This window comes from Electrona antarctica, assembly GCF_951216825.1.
Source record: "Electrona antarctica genome assembly, chromosome: 16".
Lineage (NCBI taxonomy): Eukaryota > Metazoa > Chordata > Actinopteri > Myctophiformes > Myctophidae > Electrona > Electrona antarctica.
The window spans coordinates 24,147,910-24,171,068 of record NC_136797.1 but is presented as its reverse complement, the minus strand read 5'-3'; the positions used below and the strand labels follow the sequence as shown (position 1 = coordinate 24,171,068).

The following is a 23,159-nucleotide window of genomic DNA, read 5'->3' as shown; positions in this document are numbered from 1 at the left end:
TGTGAAAAAAAGCCTTTTTTATTGGAGTAAAGGCATGGCAAAGAACATTACAAAAAGGGTCCTTTTTGTAATGTTCTTTGCCATGCCTTTACTCCAATAAAAAAGGCTTTTTTTCACCTCACTGGAACAGAGTGCCTTGGATCCTCTTTTATGTTATAAATAAAGGTTGATTGATTGATAGATATCAATAATATAGCTGGGGACCCCCTGGGACATCCTCAAGGACACCTGAGCATGCCCGCGACTCCACGTTGAGGACAGGTGTCCTACACAGAACTGGACGTGGACATGGACATAAGGATACTGGGTTGCTCTTCCATGACTCGTACGAGCAGAGCGTCAATGTATTTCTCCAACTGGCCGATCTTGCCGTCTCTCTCAGAGAGCTGGCGCTGCTGTTTCACCACCAGAGAGACGAGCTCCTTCTGTGTCAGTTGGGAGTATGGCCCCGTGAGCCTCGGCTCCTCCTTCTTCTGTAAGGCAAGGATTCAAGCACAGAACATTATCGTCGCTGCCAGGCAGAAACCTTGGGCTCCAATTTTGTCTCATCTTTCTAAAGCCACTATTTGGGGCTTTAGGAGTGGGGGAAGGGTGTTCCCCCACTAAAGTTGGTATTTTGGTTACCCGTCTAAATCCCTTAAACACCTCCGTTACCCGTTATATTATGCATAGGTGTGGTTTGGGCGTTACAATAATTAAATCACATTGAACCAATCACCAGTCCACGTGCCATTGCCTTTAATAGATCCCTTACCCGTTGCCCGTTAGTGCTATATTGCTTCATAGCCTTACGCTCTATAGCCCATGGAAGAGTGTTGCGTTACTGCCCCCCCCCCCCCTCGTTTCGTTCTTTTTTTTCCTCCACCCCGCACAGAGCCAAGAACACTCGTCTTTTCATTGAGTCACAACTCGCTCAAATCTTGCTCATTTTTTACTATGTAAACTACGAAATTCGGGCCGTCTCTATGAAACGGTATCAAGCGGAAAGGAAAGGTCGGTCAATTGGATTAAACGCCATTTGCTGCGCTATGGGATGATGAAACTGAACGAACAAATGCATGCGTGGAATCGCGCATAGTCTTTGACTATACAATTAAACACAATGGACACAAGGAAGGCACTCACTTCTGCTGATTATAGGAAAATTACAAAGAGAATAAGGAGAGATGACGCATGCCTTACTCCAAGGACATCTCCATGCAGGCGCGCAGCCCGTTTTGTTTGTTGGAAACAAACAAAACGTTCTTTACGAGCAGGTTAGCGCAAAACAATAACTCACTGGTACAACTACAGTATAGGGCACATATTACAAACAATGACGGTATATTGATTATATGAGTATATGGTAATTTAGACACAGGTATACGTTTAAATATGAACATACAAAAAATGTCCATTCAAACCAAACTTAGTTAGAAAGGGCAGTCTTCAAAACAAGCATGCGTGCCTACGAGGATAATAGTGGAAAAGAAAAGGGGGAAAAAATCTACCTTTATTCTGTCTTCCACATCACAGAGGATAGCTGTGGACTTATCTTTTGTCTCTTGTCTCTCAGAGGCATGCTGGTGTTCCTGTGGACTCATAGGTTTCACAGGATGGGGCCTGCAATGACAAGGCAATAAGTTTGAGAGCGAACGTGATAGCTTGGAGCTAGAGATAGAGGACTGCTGGTGTGATACAGATAAAGTAGGTGAGAGCAAGGTGGTTCATAGTTCATACATAGGAATCTTATCCGCTTCAACAGGATGACAATTTCAAGCATGGCTGTCCTTCCAATAACATTTTCATCCATGAAGCTGAAATGTAATTTGTCAACTTTATTTATGTCATGTTGGATCTTTATGTATATGTACCTATACGTACATACAGTAGGTGTGTGTGTGTGTGTGTGTGTGTACGCGCTGGCAAGATTAGCCCCAGACAGATAGACCCATTTGCAGACTGCTAACATCCTACTGAGCCATGCCGTACACATTTTCAACGCACATTTCATACATTAAACACATTATTGACATTAGTTACACGCAGCACTTCTAAACTAACATTCTAAAGCTCAGCAGCACACATACAGACTTGCAGATCTATTATACAACACAATTAAGTCAAATTACTGGGAGTTAGTGGTGTACGACTATGAGACATCTAAAGCAGTGATGTGTTCTACCGTGTTACGCTATATACAGTACATAGTATACCAGTATAGTGTCCAAGAAAAAGAAAATAAAAGAAATCTATACCATCCAGTAACCAATCCGAGGAAGCGTATCTGATACGCAGGAGGAGGGACTGGGAGCAGCAAGAACTGTAGACTTCAGTTCAAATATAATGTGGTGTCTGAGGTGATGTGTAGCTATTGTCTTGAGGTGATAATGACCGCCGACCATTGGACTTTCAAATAATTCACCCATTAACTTAAATTTTAATTTCATTCGGTGACCATGTGCGCGTGTGCCCGTGTGTGTGGGAGGGGATACTTATGGAATACCCTCCGACAAAAACCAACAACCTAGAACACACCACTGCTCTAAAGGTTACGGGTTAAAAAAAAAAAAAAACTACAGATGCTGCTCTACTTAAAACGTCTCTCTCACCTGCGTGAGGCTGAGGCAGGCACATCCCACTTCCCACCTGCCTGCTCCCCATTGCCCTTCGTTACAACCACCTGCGCCTGTGAGGGCAACGAATTGACTGACAGCAGAGTTATCGGATCAGAGGCAGCGTTCATGGCAACTATATGATAAAGGTACATATCTCCTCCGGCGTCTGATATCTCCACGGGCATTGGGCGGGATGGCGAGGAGAGGGCAGGACATGGAAGAGTCTTATCAGGTACAACCGCCCGAGTAACACTATCATGTCCGCTGGAAACACTTTCTGTGCCCGAGTTCATAACAAGTTGGTTGCTTAAAATAGCCGCTTTCTTGGCAGGAGGAAGAGGAGCATGTTCTGTCTTTGAAGATTTCTTTTTGGCGTTGCATATCATGTCTTGATCAATGGCGGAACTGCTCTGACGACCGGAAGAATCTAGCTTCTCTGGATTCAAAGAGGTTGTGATTTCATCTGGTCTTGTGAGTGGGATTTCATCGTCGTCCTCCTCGAACGGATTCGATCCAGATACGACAGCTACCTGATGTGTCACTGGGCTGTGCTTGTATGATTTGCTGGTTGCTTTTGGATAAGCATCGGCGCTGGACGGGGCTATTTTGGGTTCAGCAAACGCCTCAGAAGATGATTGGGGTCTACATGGTGCAGGACCTTTATTGTGTGTGGCTCCTGTTGACCGTCCAGTGACAGATGCGATGTGTACTGGCTGCTTAAAGTTGTGAACTGAGTTCTGGCTTGTCCCCTCCCGGACACTCGTTGTGGTGAAGGTAGCCCTACTCACAGGAGCAATCATTTGCACCAAACGCTGAGGGAAACTAATGGAGGTTTTGATCTTCTTTGTTCTCTGCACATCCATTTTCGTAGATGTAGATGCATCCTGCTCTCTCTGAAGTGGTTTCCGAGGATCATTCTTTCCTGGCGGTCGTGGAGCTGGTCCTTTATCTCTAACAAAGTCCTTCCCATCTGCACCGATGCTCTCCTCCATGTCGTTTCCCACCAATGGCGTAGCAGAGTAAGCTCTGGATGTACAGGTAGGGTGCAGACCAGATGGTTTAAGGTCAGCAAGGTTTAATGTGTTATCAACAGCAGGCTCCAGAGGGAACTGCTGTTTGTCAGGAGGGAAAGGAGCACGACGTTTCTTCTCCAGCAACATGTCTGTGGCCATCTGCTGTGAGGGTTCAGTCTCTGACTCAAAGGGCTGTAAGAATGGGTTGGATGGCACAACATGCTGGGGTGGGTTGAGGCATGAGGAGGAACTGGAAAGAGGTGTTTTAAATAGAGTGAGATAATAGTATTAATCATTTCTAACTGACAAAACAATGTAAAAAAAAAAAAAAACAAGGCTAATACATGGACAATGAAAAGTGGCAGTACAGAATGCGACCATGCTTTTGGCATTGGAAACTTGGAGACGCCCCTTCCAGTGGAGTGCACAGACATTTTGAGGGGCAGGTGCTCAAGTGAAAAAACCTTAATGTGAGATTTATAGATTCTGGGGCATAAATAATATATTAGCAGATTTTAATACAGAATTGGTCAATGTCACCATGTGCCACATACTGTATACTGTAAAAAAAAAAACTAAATAAAATGAACACACAAACTTTGAAAAGGGCACATTGCTGTCCAGAGAGGGCAAGTGCTCTAACATATCTCGTGTCTGTGTGCACGCCCCTGCCCCCTTATGTGACGCACGTGGAACTGCTTCTCCCATTCCATGAGGATACTAGCCCTGCTATAGATTCTACGATAATGTGCGATGCATTTTACATAAGATAAATAAGCCACATTTCCAGATGCCCTCATGGTGTGAAGTGTTAAGCAATAGACTTCTGATCCAAGTGCCACAGGATTGAATGCAACTCTCTGCATTCAAGTGGCATTCAATCCTGTGGCACTTGGATCAGAAGTCTATTGCTTAACACTTCACACCATGAGGGCATCTGGAAATGCAGGTGTTTTGGGGAGTCATTTAACCCATTTAGACCTGAGGACGATTCTACAAATGCCTTCTAAATTCTGACAGTTTCTATGTCAGCCGACTCCCCCAAAATATATGTAATTGGCCGCCGACCCCCATCTGAAAATATGTAGTTCCAGGGACCCCCCAAAAGCAATGATTTGAGTTAAAAACGTTGGCTCTGAAAGAATATATATTCATTGTGCCACATTTTCACGATTTTTCAAAAATAGCAGACCTACAAGTTCGTAGCGCGGCACTCGGTGCCGCGCTATGAGCTTGTAGATCTGCTATTTTTCAACAGCTATGTTGCCACCAAAAGGGGTTCCCGCCAAGAATGAGTTAAGGTGGTCCGCTCATGTAAGAGCACGCGTGCGTCACAGAAGGGGGGTGTCGGCAAGTTACGTACGCATACTGTACATGCGCACGTGCACACGCAAACACAGAAATATTTAGCAGAGAGCTTCAACTAAATCCAGACAGTGAGGTGATGTTGAAGAGGTGTTATGTATTATGAATAGAATTAGAATTCACAAACACGATTTATTAGAAAGCAGTGAAATGGAACATTAGCATTAACATAAACCTTTATTATTAAAATGTATGATGATGACTTTGAACAGAACCAAAAATATGATATATGACAATGTTTGGTTGGAAAAATGCAGTAGGATTCTCAACATACGGTTTGAGCAACAATGCAGAAATACAAATGATAAAACCAACTGTATTTGTGTCTACTCCAGCCACCAGAATTGGCATACAGTTCTACAGTCGAATGTGAGTAATCACCTGTCTTGGGTCATCACCCACTCAGTTTTAATATGACCCCTGATATAATGAAGTAAGACTTTGGACCGACCAATCTCAGCCGAGTAAAGGCTGGCATGAGACATTTGCATACACGCGCGTACACAAACAAAGTGCTATGCAATTTTCATGATGGTGTCGGATAGATTTAGAGCATTATGTTTTAATGAGAAGTGCCGCACGACGTGGAGTCATTGGCTGCAAGCAGATACCGTGACAATTCAGCTCACACCACACAACTCACATGACCTCGACTTCACGCCATTGACACGCAGCTGCACACTTTTTGTTCAGCAGCCTCCTTTTACGTTGAATTTTAACTTATGCAAGTGTGTTGTGCACTAACTCAATGTAATTAAAGTGAGTCAAGTGGAACGCTCTCCACAATGTGACGGATCCATAAATCAAGCTTTTGCTTATTAAACATAATTCTAACGTCATACTTATTGGTGTGAATATTAGCATTTATAACACAGTGAAACTGCCCACTGGAATGCATCGATGTTCTCTGTTGTATAATCAGGATAGCCCGCTGCTACACTAGGATTTGGCAAATGTTGGTCTAAATGTTAAAATTGTGGGTGAAAGTTTTATGAAAGTGATAATACTGTATAAACTCAGGGCCGTGGTATATCATTATTATCATAATGGCCATGGCCCCAGGTGCTTAACAACACCTCTAGTATAGTTATATATATATAATAGTTGTATAATCACTACTGTATATACCCCAACCTGTGTATTATTGTTTACATGTTACACAGTAGAGAGGGGTGGGATGAAAGTCGCATCTGAGTTTAAGCATTAGTTGAGAATGAAAGAGGATGGGGCAGAAGGTATAACTGTGAGTATGATTGGATAGCATCCCGCGCCGGTACACAGAGTAGTGGACTAACCTTGGCCTAACAGCGGATACCTTCGCTGTCTTGCTGTGGGGTCCGGCGGCCATGCTGGACGTCTCTTCAAAGGGATTACTCGAGGAGATGTCATCAAAGGGGTCATCGGAGGCTAGGTCTGCAGAAGGAGCATTGCCCTCCACAGCCACTTCAACATTTCGACCTGAATGTTCGTCTCTACTCGGATCTTCTCTCGATCCTTTTGTCTCTTGACGTTCTCTCATTTGATTCTCCCCACTGCTTTCACCTTCAAACCATTGACTTTGCTCTTCATCTTTTTCTAATACCTCTCCACTAATTTCCCCGAGCCTTTCTTTCTCCTCTGTTGGCATCCGGCCTTCTGCCTCTTCCTTTCTTTTCAACCTGTTCTCCTGCATCAGGCATGCCTCCTCGTCCAAAGTGTTCATTTCCATATCTCTTCTAATCGTATCCTCCTCCCTCTCTCCTTCCTCTTTTTTTATTATTAGTATTTTCTCAACTTCTTGAATAATCTCCGTCTCTGATTCCCCCATCCTGAATCTACATTCCTCTTTCTTTGTCACTCCATCCTCCTCTGCATAATTATTCTTTTCTTCAACTTCCATCCTCATTCTGTCTGCTCTTTCTTCCTCTTTTCTTAACCTTTCTTGTTCTTCTTGTCTCCTCTCTTCCACCGCTTCTCTCTCCATTTCCTCCTCTTCCTCCCTAAATCTCTCCTCTTCTCTCTGTTTCCTCTCTTCCTCAGCTCTCTCTTCCTTCATTCTAATACTTTCCTGTTCTTGCACTCTAAATCTCGCTTCCTCTTCCACTAGCCACTTTTCCTCTGATATTCTCTCAAGTTCTTCTTTCTCCTTCCTGACACTCTCCTCTTTTTCTTCCCTCTGCTTCCTCTCTACCGTAGCCCTCTCTTTCTCCCTTCTGATTTTCTCCTCTTCCTCTACCATTCTCATTTCCTGTTCTTCCCGTCTCCTCCTTTCCTCTGCTAATCTCTCTCTTTCCTCCTCTTCCTTCCAAAGTCCCTCCTGTTTTCTCTCTTCCTCCATCCTACCTCTTTCCAGTTCTGCCTTCCTAATTGTCTCTTCTTCCTCAATCCTTTTCTTTTCTTCCGCTACTCTCTCTCCTTCCTCCCTAACTCTATGTTCTTCTTCGTCTCTCATTTTCCTCTCTTCCTCAATCCTAAGTCTTTCCAGCTCTGCCTTTCTAATTGTCTCTTCTTCCTCAATCCTCCTCCTTTCTTCGGCTATTCTCTCTGTTTCCTTCTCTTCCTCCCTAACACTCTTCTCTTCTTCTTCCCTCCGTTTCTTCTCTTCTTCCTCAATCCTCCTCCTTTCTTCGGCTATTCTCTCTGTTTCCTCCTCTTCCTCCCTAACCCTCTTCTCTTCTTCCTCAATCCTCCTCCTTTCTTCGGCTATTCTCTCTGTTTCCTTCTCTTCCTCCCTAACCCTCTTCTCTTCTTCCTCAATCCTCCTCCTTTCTTCGGCTATTCTCTCTGTTTCCTTCTCTTCCTCCCTAACCCTCTTCTCTTCTTCCTCAATCCTCCTCCTTTCTTCGGCTATTCTCTCTGTTTCCTTCTCTTCCTCCATAACCCTCTTCTCTTCTTCTTCCCTCTGTTTCCTCTCTTCTTCCATCCTCATCGTCTCTTCTTCCTCAACCCTCCTCCTTTCTTCTGCTAGTCTCTCTCTTTCCTCCCTAACCCTCGTCTCTTGTCTGACTTTCCTCTCTTCCTCCATTCTAAGTCTCCGTCTTTCTAGTCCCTCTTCCACCTCCATCCTCCTCTTTTCTTCCTCAATGCGTTCTTCCTCTAACCTTCCCTCCTCCCACTGTTCCTGAATTGTATCTTCCTCAATTTGGCCACTTCTCGTTTTCTCTTCTTCGTCACGCACCCTCGTCCTCTTCTCTTCTTCTACCTCTGTGCCCGAGTTAGCCTCCTGCTCCTCCTCGATATGCTCTTCCTCGTTCACAGGCCTGCTGCCGCCGTCCTCCGCCTCTGACCAGGGCGACTGTTGCTTCAGAGCCCTAAATGAATCGGCGGAGGCGACAGAGGGGTTGGAGCTCTCTGCCCTAGTGTGAAGGTCCTCCATTGAACCGAGGCCTGAGCTGGCCAGGCTGAAGGTTGAGCCTCCACGCGAGCGCCGTGGCTGGGGCTCCTCGTTGTAAACGTGACTGCCATTGATGCACAGGTTGTTGCTCTGTTGGTCCGAGGCTGAGCCCGCTTTTGCGCGACCCAAAAGTGATAGGGAGCCTTGAGATGTTTTGCTGTCCGAGCTGCCTGAGCGCTTATGTGTCATAAACTTGAACTTCTTTTTACCTAAAAGTAAAGGAGAAAACTATTAAATTAACCACTTTCAAGGTGAAAATATGTCAAATCTGTTTTCTTTTTATCTGCAAGCTCACACCGCTTTACAATCGCAAAGTGTTGTAAGCTTGTAAATGGTCTATTTTGCCATTTATCAATCATACAACATATAGGGTTTAACTTTAGATAAAAAATAAATGGTTAATAAAAAGTTTACGTTATGAGTCAGAAAACTGAATTTGGCTCAACACTGATGTAATACAGTTACAGTTAGTTGTCTGACCTTCTGAAGAATCGACGTTCAAGCCAGAAGAGCGGCTGCCGCTCAGGGAAGAGCTCCTCTCGGGCAGAGGGCCGAGGACAGACATAGACTGTGACACGTTCCTCTGCAGGTTGGACTTGGGAGAGAACAATGATTTCAGCTTGTGTTTCTTTTTCTTCTCTTTGTCGCCTGCGCCACCCTCACCTTCTCTGTCCCGCGCTCCTCCCTCCTCTTCGCTGTCCGTCAGAACCTGAGTGAAGGATGACGGCACGATGGCAGATGCGGTCTCTGAAAGCTGGTCCTTCTTTTTGCCGCGGACCTTGTCCTTGAATTTGCCCAGCCGGGATCTGGGCTTGTCCATGCCGGAGAGGTCAAACATGCTGGCTGTCATGTTGTTCCTCATGAACTGGATGTCCAGAAGCACCTCTCCTCTTTCTTTGTCAGACTTGCCGGCCTTGTTCAGCAGCTTACACCATCTGTAGAACAACATGATGTTAGAACAGTGAGTGATTTTAAAATCTTTACATTCCAAGGCTCCCCTGTTTGATATGCAATAGGCCACGGATCCCCATTTTATGTTTTGTATGTGTATGTCTATGGAGTTAACATTACTCTAATAGACCCCCAGGTGTGGTTATAATATTAAAATATGTCTTCCCTTCCCTGCGTATCTTGGGAAGGCCCAATCGAAATACACCACTTTAGTGTAGGGGGCAGCGGTGGCCTAAGGGTTAGAGGAGCGCCCTTGTTGCCGAAAGGTTGCCGGTTCGATTCCCCGGACGGGCAGGAAAGATCTGGGTGGGGAAGTGATTGTCATCACTCACCAAACACCGCTGAAGTGCCCTTGAGCAAGGCACTGCTCCCCCTGGAGCTGCTTAGTGGCCAACAGTATAAGACTGTGGTTGTACTGGTCAGCTCCCAGGGTTTTGTGTGTGTGTCTGTGTGTTTCTATGTGCAGGGCGACGAGGGCGTTGCTGAAAATGAGCACCTGTGCTCAGCTACTACCTCCCTGGGTAAATAAAGAATAATAATTAAAAAAAAGTCATCATAACCCTAACCTCTGCAATCTGCTATACAGTAGCAAACTATTAGCAAAAGCACAGCCCTGTAGTCCCCATCCCCCTATCACCACCCTAATCCAAAGAAGACGGTGATGTATTTACAATAAATGCAAGACCGCAACTTAAAGTATGTTGGAGCTCAGAAAATGCTCTATTCAGTTCCCTTGTGGAAATTCTGACCAGGAACCAAGTAACAGCTTTCTCTGTAAGCAGTCATAAGGGTGGAGAAGCCACGGAAAATGACTCAGAAGGGACATGGCTGTTTGTGGAAAGTCTGTTAAAGAAAAACACACCAACTGCCAGTGCCACCAAGCAACACTGTTTAAAAACATCACCAACATTGCAGCTCGAGGAAGCAGAGGAAGCGCTCGTTGAATATCACTCAACGGCCCATGCGTACCACCTGTTTTGAATGTGCACATTGCTTTACTGATAACGAGCGCTTCCATACTTAGAACTTAGATTTCTATTAAACAAAAACTTTACAGATTGGAAGAGGATAATTCAAGCTTTCCCTAGAGCTGATTTTGACGTTGTTTCATATAATTAGAGAGGACTTTTCTGTTTGGATGAATGGGCTGTATATGGGAAGTAGCACCTAGGTATCACCTTGCTGACAAGATGGCTGCGGTCCGATTACGGCCAATAGCCTGCCCTGGAGGGATGATTTCTCTGTGATTGGCTAGTCCAAAGTTAGAGACATTCGCAGATCTAAGGCTGGCTCATTTGAGTCAATACACGGCTGCAAAATGTAACAATGCAATGAAACATAAAGAATATGGTTATTATATTGCCTTTAAACTTTAAAGATGTAATTGTAATTGTAATAATACTGACAAGTTACAATTTACAGCAAGAGAAGTAGGAATATGAGCCCCTCTTAGGCTCAGTTCTTTATTGCAAACGCAGTGAGCATTTACTATGAGACCCAGCAGATCATGTCTGTGTGTGTGTGTGTCACGCTGTAACACCACCCGCCCACCACCAGAGGGCGCAGCTGTATCACACACAAAAACACACACACATGCACGCACACACACACACAACTTAACTTAAATAAAAACTTAACTTAAAAAAAACTTAACTTAAAAAAGAACTTAAAGAAAGAACTTTAAAAAAAACGTAACTAAAAAAAAAACCTTAAAAAAGTACGTCATTTATTCTAATTGTTGTTATTGCAATTTACGAGCTGCGTTCGCCTCCTGCGCTCGCGCGTCTTACTTGTCCATGAACAGCCTGCTCTTTCTGTTGTTTTTGTTTCCACAAAGGAAGAGGTAAAACAGCATGGCAGCAGATTCATAATGTCCTGTCCATCATCGAATCAGATGTTTCCTAAACAGTGAGGAAGTGGTTAAAATAGCTGATCTACAGGCTCACAACGTGACGCATCGTGGCACGTTGTGAGCTTGTAGATCAGCTATTTTCACTAGTCTGGGAGACAACATGAAACTTAACATGAAAGGGGATTTCAAATTAGCGGTGCAACAGTTAACCGAACAAAATGATTGAATCAATTATAAGCAAAAATCGTTTTGAATTAAAATAATCAATTTGGGGGGACTTTTTTGCTTTAAAGCATTTTTTGTGCGATAATATTAGAAATTAGAAATAGACCAAAAAAAGCAAGGCTTTTGCACACCAATTTTTTTCAGAAATAGACAAAATAAATTAAGAGTAAGAACAATGGAAAAAAAAACGAAAATAACAGTCAGCTTACAAACTGTCATCCAAGCACAAACTGAGGTCAGCCAGCAACAGCCATGTGGCTGAACAAACAAGATCAGCTGAAGTCTGGATTTATGGAAGGAAATGAATGAAGGGCAGTAGGCAGGCATTAGAGTAGACAAAGGAAGAGAGAGAGAGAGAGAGTGTGTGTGTGTGTGTGTGTGTGTGTGTGTGTGTGTGTGAGTGTGTGACTGTGTGTGTGTGTGTGTGTGTGTGTGTGTGTGTGTGTGTGTGTGTGTGTGTGTGTGTGTGTGTGTGTGTGTGAGAGTGAGTGTGAGAAATGTCTTTAGAGATAGCCTGCACCTTTGACTCTAGCCTAGAGGAAGCCTTTATGACCACGGTCATTAAATACCAACCACTTCTACATACCATCTCAGAGCTGGGCTATACTGTAGGTGCAGACTATTTGTTTTTAATATTTGTAGGCTAGGGCATACCCACAGACTGGTTGCTAGAGGGTTCCAACAACTTGGGATGCCCAAAAAGGAGGCAAAAAGGCTGGAAAAATATTGTAGTGTCTCCGCTATAATTAGGAGCCGCCACATATGGCGGAGACGCTGTTACTTATATGGCGGAGACGCTGTTACTTATACCCATAAAGTACTGAGTGACATGCATATTGTATTTACGACAGTCAGTCACTCATATTGGATACCGTCTGTTTCTAGTGAAAATAACTAATTCAGCATAGTAACATTAGTGTTTTCTCTCAGTCAGTTGATTCTTCATATCCACATGAGTGAAACGCCAGGATGATTCGTTTATTTTTCAAAAACAGTTCTTATATGAGGCAATCTAAAATTCCCCTATGGGGATTACGATGCAAATAAAAAAGTACATGAACCTGTGGACTTAGCGCCCTCTACCGATATTGACGTCAGACTTCGGTGCTCTATAGACATAGAAAGGTAGACACCCCCTTTGGCTCTGGGGCGTACTGTATGCGCTCAAGTGAGGACAAGCTTCTGCGTTGGTGCCAAGGCATATGAAAAAGAAGGTAAGGCAGCCGTTGACGTCATGACACGCCATGACACTTTGATGGACGCTTTCATGGGTGGCAAACCTCGCACCGGATGTTCCATGACATACATGGCAGTGAATGGAGCCAGTTGGACCAGCTCGTGACGTGAACAAACATTATATCTGAACATTGAGACCCTTGTCATATAAATCGGTTCAGGAATATAAAAGAGGACATATCACAGGTTGTTTTCTAATCACTTGCATTTTGGTTTGCACTGTACGTCATTGTAGTTGAGGATCTAAACAGCGGCAGGTGTGTTATATTGTATTTCTATTTTGTTAACCATGGTTAAAATGCATTTCTGTTATAGTATTTTTTGATGGCCTGATTTTTGTATTCATATTATAATAATGCTTGATTATTTTATGTATGAAGTATTTGATTTGGAATATTCTGTTATTTCTATTTTCAGATATATCTTGTCTGCTATGTTTTTGCTTTGCATCATTTGATTATGTTGGGTGGGTTGCACACTACCCTCACCCAAGGCAGGGGTGTGGCACGCACGCACACACACACACACACACACACACACACACACACACACACACACACACACACACACACACACACACACACACACACACACACACACACACACACACACACACACACACACACACACACACACACACACACACACACACACACACACACACACACACACACACACACACACACACACACACACACACACACACACACACACACACACACACGTCAACACAAACCTTAAGCAACATATTTCATTTTCCAGACATAATTTTACAAAATATTAACTAGGTATTCAGACTAATGCCTACCGTTCATAAAAACAACAATAAACCCAGCAAGCCAAATTACGTTCTGATGACGTCCTCCGGTGACTCCGGTGACGTTCAGGACTAGGCCAGATCCCAGCCCATATGGGGATGATCTTTACATTTCCAGGACGTCTTCACCAGTTTAAATAATATAGTTTATTCTGGGCCAGTTCTGACTAGTTATGATAATGACTTAAGCTGATCTGGCCTCAATCAGAATCTCTCTCATTCATCCAGGGTTGTCTGGCGTCATAGTGGGCAAAATGTGTGTAGGTTAAAATCAGGTGATATTCTGGGCCAGTTCCGACTAGTCTTGGTTTGACTTGATTTGGCCACAATCAAGACGTCACTAATTCGTCCAGTTCCTGACCGTGCTTGCTGGCAAATGTTGACTCTCCATAATCCATTTTCACACAGAGCTGCTTTGTGCTTTGGTTCAATGGAAGAATGTGGGGGTATTACATAACTATGTGAACCGGATTTATTCATTTAATATGATATGGTATTTTTCATGTGGGTCAGTGTGCGTGGACACGTGTATGTATTCTTCTTCTTCCTGTTTGCCTAAAACCTCACCCTTCAAGCCAATCATTTACTTTCTCAAAATACAGACTCGGCTGATATTAGCAGAATAACCGATCTACAGGCTCACAATGTGTTGCGTTGCGAGGTGAGCTTGTAGATCTGCTTTCCCCCCCTCTGTGACGCAGGCATCCCATTGTGTAGTTCCACTCTAGCCTGGCTAATAAGCCGGACTAATATCACACTGTCGTGTGGGCATTTTTTTTAGCGTCTGGCTTATTAGCCAGGCTAGTTCCACTCAGCACTTAATGTCACAAATAAAACTAGAAATCTAATTATTTCTGACATTACTCATTTCTACTGGTCTTTCTGCGATCTGCTTAATCTCTCTGTGTACAATGTTGTAAATGGGCAATCAAGCATTTTTGCACCAAATGCATTAGTAGCAAAACTGAGAGAGCAAGGAAGGAACATAGAATTTGAGTGCTTGCAAAAACAAAGAACAGTGGCAAAGAGAGAAGTAAATCCAGTTGTGTTCCAATAAAAAAGGAAGTTATGAAATGAACCAGTTAGGCGTTAGCTAGATGGACGTACAGTTTCAACTAGCACTCGCAAGATGAGGATGGCATTTAACTCAACACAGTATTATATCTGTGTGTGCAGAGTACACCATGTGCGTTCTGCTGATGTACAGTTGTACACACAACATGAAACTGGGGGAAGAGACTAAGAGAGAAGGAACACTGCATGACTCACATTTTGCACCATATTCCCGTTGTTGCCCTTTCAGCAAATATATTTCCTGTTAGAGTGTGAATGACTGATAACACAATACCCTGACACAAGGTCTTCTTATCACAAAACACAGCTGAGGGAGAGGGAGAGCATACATACACTGTGCACACAGTATTGTGTGTATTGTGTGTTACTCTAAGCATGCCAAGGATTCTGGCCTGGGCATGCATAACCATAATTTCTTTTTTTTTCATACATGAATGCTCTATTTTATACTTTATACAATTTAGGCATTTAGCATTTAATCCAGAGCGGTTTACAGTAAGCAAGAACAACACATGGTAATACATCAAGTACATAAAGAATTGTCATCAAGAATCACAAGGAAGCTAAGAGTAGAATATCTGTACAATTAAACTATGGGTATGGATAGAGTGCTATGTCTACATAAAATGCTATCTAACATGACGCATACAAGCTGAACTCATCAACATTAACACTTATATCATATGCCGCTACAATGAATGAGTTGTTGTCCTTCTACTACGACTATGCAGTACGCACCTGCAGAGGAGGAATGTCTAAACAACCCCCTTCAAGGTTCAAGGAGAATGCACGTGAAACTGAAAGCTTGATACATTTTGTCGCTGTAGGACCGAAACCTTGTTTGTCCAAAAGTGTTACTGTTCAGGAAATGGAAAAAGAAAAATAACCTGTATTCCAATGGATCCAACATCATTATTTAGTCACATAATTTTATTTAAATATTTATAATAAAACCCTTTCACCTTGCTTTGTATGCTATAACCTCTCAATCAATGCAGCTTTGAAATGTTAATAGCCCTGAAAAGTGAAAACCATGGTATTCCACATCAGATTCAGCCTCTTCAATATTAATGACGCAGCTATACGACGAGTGTATTATATTATCTGCTTTTCCCCACTTAACTTTTCATGTTCATGTCCTAATCTAGTAATGTCAGCCAGCCGTAGATGTTTGGTGGGGTCGTTCGTTCTTGACATAGTGGTATTGGGTTTGACAGTGTGTGGCTGAGTAAATAGTGACATGGTCATGGTGAGTGACATAGTCAGTCATTCTGAGAGCTGGTAGAGAGCAGCAGTGGTCAGTTCTTGCTCGGGCATACTGAGCATGCCAGGATATCGACCACTGTTTGCTTTTCACAGATAAACAGCCAGGAATGTGAGGCCACGGCCAGATTTAAACCTTAGAAATTAGGTGCATTTCCACGCTCAAGAAGGACGATGGAATAACACTGCCGGTGTTGTTGCACATTATGGTCCAGCCTATAATCTCCTGGCTGCAACAACATAATTGTTGTTTGGATTTTGGTGTGTGTGCGTGTGTGCGTGTGTGCGCGTGTGTGTGTGTGTGTGCGTGCGTGCGTGCGTGCGTGCGTGTTGTTACTCAGGCTTGTACCTATGTATGAGTGTGCTGTGCTATTTATGAATGTAAGTAATGTACCCTACTCTAAAGCAGCTTAATGTGCCTCGCCTCTACAGTATTTGGCAACGATACTAAAATACACACGTCTGTATTATAATGTGTATGTGTGTATGAGATTACTTTTTACCTTAGTTTGTTTGTTTGTTTGTTTATTTTTTTCACGTACAAAAATATTCAGGAAATGATACACAAGGTCAATAAAAATGTGAAGGGGCTTGCAAGTGGCTTCTCCAGGCATGTTTATACATTCAGTTTTTTTTTGTTTGTTTAAAGAAAAAACTTCATCATATTGAACATACAGCTTAAACATTAGAATACAGATAAAATACAGGGACAGTGAGAGGACAAAAAGATACTGTATAACAAGAAAAAAATCACACCCGTGTGAACTGAGTGGTGTAAGGTCTTATATAGACTGATCAGCTGTGGTCTGACGTAATGTCTGACGTAATGAAATCACACCCGTGTGAACTGGGTGACCATAGCAACCGTGCTCATTTTTTGGTACGAACAGACAGACAGACAGACAGACAGACAGACAGACACGTAAACTAACAAAGCCAGTCGTAGGAGTGGTTTACACCACTCAAAAAGCACAATAGACAGAAGTCAGACAATAAAACCGCTATAGGAAAACATTGAGTACACCAGGTTAATTTAGCAGACCGTATGGGAAGTACTTAGTGGTTAGGAGAAGTGATTTTAGAACCTTCTTGAATTGATGAGAAGACAATTGCCATAGATGTAAAGGTAGGGAGTTCCATATTTTAGACCCTCTGAAGTCTATATTGAACTGAGATTGAGTTCAGTTTGATTGCCTCTTGGTTGAATGCTAGATCTACGATAGTAATTTGCATGCACAGTCAGCCCCGGGGGTCCTTGGAGGCATAGGACTTGAAATGGGCTCAGGGGTCCTCAGCTAAATTGTTGACAGCTGCTTAGATCTACGATAGTCTGTCATTTGCATGCACAGTCCTTTTTACTTCTAGAGAGGTCTGGCAAAAACTGCGTCAACATATCTCAAAGTTGAGTAAAAATCTAAATTTCTGACTGTTCTACTCCATAATGTTGCCGAATGGTCTACTTGAACTTAAGGCCCAGCTGCTTTGCAGTTGCAACCTGACCTTCCTATTTTTTAGGCAAAGCAAAATTATTCAACATAAAAAAGGGTAAATAGCTAATCTACAAGATCAGCAGCGCGCACTGTTTTTCGGGGTGGTCTTTTTGTGGGGGTCCCTCGTGCCATTTCACATCAGAAATGTAGTAGGCTACATTGGATGTCTTATGCTAATGAAGAAAGATGTTCCACAATAACTTGGCCCATCCTTGGACAGTAAAATAATCAATAAGTTCTCATTTCCATGTAAAAAGGAAAGGGCCACGGATAGCCCCGAAAGCCCTCCCCTCTGCACGTGCCTGGGCAGTATACTGTATTACTGATTACTGCTACTGCACTCCCTGGTTTTACAGACTACAGCTCACATGACACTAAACAATTTCACAGTTCCACCATGGAATCCATGCAGCCATGCCATGGATATATGACTTGCCACTACACTGGTTGGTTTATTCATTCATGTCAGATTCCAAAAAGGAACATTCACCCTGACCCCCGGCCCCGGGGTCATTGGAGGGTCTCAGGCATAGACATTGAAATGGGCTCATGGGTCCTCACTCCTCAGCTAAATTATTGACAGTTACTTAGGAACCAAATTGACCCTCATCATGTCATGGGTCCTGTATTTCCAATATCACCAAATAGGTAAATAAATAAAGAGTATCTGGTGGAGGAGGTCTGTGGTGTGGCTTATTTATTGCATATCAAAGTGGGGTCCTTGACTTTAGTCACAGATTAATAGCCTATGCCGTTGATAGAACGGTGAAGGTGCCCACAGGCCCTGCACCTATCCCGTATCCATCCAATGAATAGAACATGATCAATAATGGTTCGGGAGGAACAGGTTATACACTACAGGTACGTCTGTATCAAGTTCAGTGACTATTTGGAAGAGTAGAGATGTAATATAATATGTTGCATTTTATTTAAGCGTGTGCGTACGCGCACGCACGCACACACACACACACACACACACACACGGTCATTTAGTTCTAATAGGGGGAAACGCGTGTAAAGAAGGCGCTGCGTATTAAGCCTATAGTAGGCTACTACAGGTCAGCTATGATTATGAACGATATGAAACACCTACTCGGTCTTGTTGCGGGAATTATCCTCATTGAGCTCCAGCAGGTTAATCACGGCTTGTCCCAGCAGCTTGTCGGGTCCGACCAGAGCGCGGTGCATGATGTGGACCTGCAGCGTGCCGCGCTCCGCGCCGCCGCCGTGGTGGGACGGCGGCAGGTCGAAGCTGGCCTCCTCCTTCCACACCGGGGCCACGCTCTTCTCCGCCACCGACGTGGAGTACTTCTCCTTGGCCACCTGCATGACGGCGTAGGCGTCGTTCGTGCCATTTTTCCCCTTCGTCCTGAGGCCTCTCGCCTGGAGCACCGTTACCTGAACGCTCGTGGGATACCACTGTTGGCTTTGATCGGCCAACATGATGACTGTCTTAGCAGCAGCCTACTTAAGTACTTACTAACTTAGTATTGGAGAACAAAATTTAAGTTAAAAAGTTTATTTCTAATCATGGAAACTGCGTCTAGTGTCAAAGAGGAAAAAGTTAAAGTCCTCTCTTTCACGGACACTCTTGAGGAAACAGCTGATCGGGCACCGTGAAGGCATTTGCTGAGTTTAGGTCACTCCCCCAGACAGATTAGCAGGTTACATGCGAGACAGACTGGGGTCAATTCACTCTGTAGCTTGCTGACCCGGTCTGGGACTACAGCGGATACGGAAACAGTGCTTTCGTGCATGCTTGTGGGGAAATTACCCGGATACAGTAGGCGGCTTCTAGACCAGATCAGCTGAGCAGTATAAATTTAGAAACCGTGCTTTCCAATTCCACAGATAAAGCGGACGTGAGGTTAGGTTACAGTTACACGACAAGACGACATTCCACAGGTTGGCAGGCAGTCTGATGTGCAATTCACCCGTAGACAAATTCACCTGTGAGTGTGACAGAAAAACATGAAAGGCCCGGTGGAGGGGGGAGGAGGGTAGATTTCAAGATTCAAGATGACCTTTGCATCAATCACAAAACTGAAACCTAGCTGCCATGATTGTTTTAGTAGGATATTCACTTGTTGACTACATGAATGACAAGTCAATTGTTGTTTCTTAGTGATGACCTGGACAATCAATTTGGATTCTTTGTTGTTTTTGAGTGTCACAGTAGTCATTTCCAAACCAAGTAGCCAAACAAAACAAAACAAAAACATTAAACCTGTGTATAGTAGGGGGCCCCTCAAAAAAAGAAAAAATGTCACAGCAAGAGTATAGTAGACTAGAGATAAGTATCTAGAGATAAAATCATTGGCCTATTTTATTTTGAGTCGTTAAGAGTGGCACAAAAGCAGTCAGAATGAGCACACAAAGCTGTTCTCCAGAGAGGTTCCCTGATACCTGACGACCGTGTGACAGTTGATATCTTGCCTGGTTAACTGGCCAGATTCTGTTTCAGCAGCAGGTAATGGACAGAATCTTTTGGAAGCTGCAGTCTGACTGGCTAGGATGCCCTGGGGTGGACTGTTTTTTCAAAAAGCCAGTGTTATTACTTGCGCAAGCAGAGCGCGCAAGTAATAGTTTTCGTCCAGGGCGATGTTTGATGCGTATGCGCCGTGCCAGCATATGACGTAATGACTACTTGTGCTTGATATGGCACTTGCAGTGGTGTCAGATTACATACATGTATACATAGGGGCATTACCTTTAATCTTCCTGACACCCTGGCATTGGGTCCTTTAATCCACATCTTTATTACGTCATCATTGAGAGCTATAGTTATACCAGTAATACCCTGATGTCATGCTGCTACGATACATACGCATACGCAAAGTAACCACAGTATACCGCTAATCAATTTACAAATTACATATACATAGAGCAGAGACGAAATGTTTTTATAATCGTCATGGGGGCGCCCGCCGCAACGGGGGAAAAAAAGTTGTTGTTTTTTTCATTCCACCCTAAACCCAAGCTTTAGGTTCTAAACACTTATTTGTAACACTCTAAACGTGTCACAGTGTTTGTAGATTATAAGAGCATGTTTGTTTAAATGCCATGATTGCAGCACTGAGTCATCTGGTAGGCTACTCCTTTTCATTGTGAACAAGTAGCCTAAGCCAGAGTACAGTACTGTACCCTACCTGGCAGGTTAAACAAGATTAGCATTTGAATGCCGGACAAAAGGTGTTAACGTGCATTCAGACTTGGATGGTTAGAGCTGCGCGATTACATACAAAGTCAATGCAAAGACGAGAATTGCGCGAACGGGCGCGGCGCGACCTGGCGCGGTACAAACGGGACGAACCGACTAGGCGAATATACTGTACATATTCAGGTCTAATTCATCATGGGGGCTCGAGCCCCGCCGCCCCCACGGAGTCTACGTCACTGACATAGAGGCATTTCCTTTAATCCACCCGACACTGATCGACATATACGTCACCAGTAGGCTACTTGTGCGCTCTGCTTGCGCACTAGTAGGCCATGTATGGCTACTTGTTCTAGTTTAGGCTAGTATTTACCTAGGTCTGGTCCATTAAGAAGTCCTTAACGCTATATGGACCAGTGCTAGTATTTACCCCAACTCTTTATGAATTGCCACAAGGACTTTTCTGACGGAAGTAAGCAAAACATAAATATTCAAATAAGCTTGAATGCATACCCCATTCCTCTCGGATATGAATCATTATCCATTTATCTTTAACCACTTTCATTCAACTTGGTGTCCCTATTTTGGACATGTCTTAATAGGCCAAAAAAAAACCCGTCAGAAATGTAAACAAAAAACTGAAAATGTCTGATTGAAGATGAGAAAAACATAATAATTCAAAATATCACCACCCTTTTCTCCATTAGCCGCCCTATACCTTATGTGCACATAAACAAACAAGTGCCATAATTTATATTTATTTACCCATAATTACTCTTATATGTAAATATTTTATAGTCTATGGGCAAACATACCAAGATAATAATAATTAATAATAATAATAATTCAGATTCTGATAATGTTTGACCAATAATATTCTTTATGTAGATTCATTCATAATTACATGTAAGTTTGCTGTTACATTTTCATGAGAAGAATTACAGAGTATTAATTTTCATAAACATCACATCCACGGATATTTTCACCAATAATGGAGATCATATTTATGCCTCAATTTATAGTTTTTCCTTTATGTCATATAGTCTAATTTTCTTTGTGAACAAACACTATAAATTCTGATAAACCTCTGGTAACTAAGATTTCAAATGTGAACAATGTTGGCAGACTGACACCTACTGGTTAAACATGAGAATAACATTCCAATACACTGATATGTTCAGAGAAAACTAAGACTAATATGAGACATCAACAAAATACAAATAACCATAAAGAAAGCACACATCATCACTCATTGTTCTGCCTCATCCGCTCTGTATCATATAGGTTAAATAAACCATAGACTTGTGTGAACGTATATTTTTGAGGGGCGCTATAGCCCCACAGGTTTAATGTTTGTTTTTAGTTCAATGTTTGTTTTAAAAACGCCATTGACAATGAAGGGAAAATCAAAATTTACATCATATTGTCCCTCATTACGTCATATTATCTCTTTATTGTTAATGTAATTTAATGTTTGTGTTGGCACCGTTTGTTTTACATCACCATTACATCACCTAATCAACATGAGTTAGTGCCCCTCACTTCACACGGGTGTGATTTTTTTAAATTGAGATTACAATGATTTATAACACACACAAAAAACTGCCAGTGTATGAAATTTCAATATTTGTCTCATCTTGTCTTTTGATATCTCTGTTGCGCATGTTTACCACAGAAGAGTTCCTCTCCCACGCAAAAGTGTCCTCTCCTCAGCAGACTCAGACCACAGTCGTTACAGCAGTAGCACTCCTGGTGGCGTACGCGTCCCTCTCTGATCCTGACAGCTTGAGTGCTGCACACATAATAATAAGACTCAATTACTATTGTACTTTTAGAGGTAGAATCATTGTTTTTCTCGACTATTGACAGGGTTGTACGCTACATTACACCCTCATTATACAGAATATAACTGTACCATAACTGCAAAAGGTAGGCAAAAGTCACAATATCACAGTTTACTGCATGTCAAAGTATACACAAGTACATATCAACAAGGTAGAAACAAGAGTGCATCTGGCTCCATGTCTGCTTGCATTATTCTACCACCACTGTAATTTCTGTTATAACAAAATCATATTATAAGCCCATTGTCATGTATGAAAGTCAATTCTCTGATGTGAATATTGCCATACATCACAAAATGACCACAGGGATGCTTACACAATGGGAGTACCGCAGGTTTCACAGGTACGGAATCTCTGCCCTCTAAACAAGGTGTTGAATTGTCTTTTAGGATTAGGCTGTAGTCTCCCACAAGCACCCAAGGCTGACTCTGCCATTGAAGGAGAAAATTGGGGTCACCAAATAAAAAAACACGGAAATAAAAGACACTGAAGTGGAATATGTCTTAAGAAGAAAATGGATCCGTAGAATGGACCTGCTCCTGTTTGTGAAACCAACCAGGTTATTACTCAGAGGCTCTTTTTATGCTCAAGATAAGATGTATAGTGCTAGCCCTGAGGTAGCCTCAGTCCCAGGCTTACTCATCTGTGTGTGAAGAGAAAAGCCCTGAGGGGGATCCAAGTCTCACTTGTGTGACATGCAGCTTCCAATGCCTCCTGTAACACATGGAATGTGTTGGACTGCCGTGGGGCTGTTGTCATGCCTCTGCTCCACGGAATCTTTTGGCAAACATCAAATTTAGGGAGTGGATACTTCTTCTTAGGGACATCACAACTGACCATTGGAAAATGACAGATCATGAAAATCATGAAATATTCTGTGGTATTTTTTTGCACAGTAGTTG

At 42.9% G+C, this 23,159-nt stretch overlaps 1 protein-coding gene across 2 annotated transcripts; it reads right to left on the bottom strand.

Annotated features, from left to right (window-relative positions):
• Positions 1 to 129: 129 nt before the first annotated feature.
• On the bottom strand, positions 130 to 18,858 carry rab11fip1b (RAB11 family interacting protein 1 (class I) b). Of its 2 annotated transcripts, XM_079524311.1 has the most exons (6): positions 18,350 to 18,858; positions 8,829 to 9,283; positions 6,271 to 8,557; positions 2,592 to 3,860; positions 1,491 to 1,602; positions 130 to 473 (listed from the first exon to the last, which is right to left on the bottom strand). In XM_079524311.1, the coding sequence occupies exons 1-6, from the start codon at positions 18,697 to 18,699 to the stop codon at positions 267 to 269; spliced, it is 4,680 nt and encodes a 1,559-aa protein (XP_079380437.1). In that variant the 5' UTR covers positions 18,700 to 18,858; the 3' UTR covers positions 130 to 266. The 2 variants fall into 2 exon arrangements, with proteins under 2 accessions (XP_079380437.1, XP_079380438.1); XM_079524312.1 differs by lacking the exon at positions 2,592 to 3,860 and having other exon boundaries at positions 18,350 to 18,857.
• Positions 18,859 to 23,159: the final 4,301 nt, after the last annotated feature.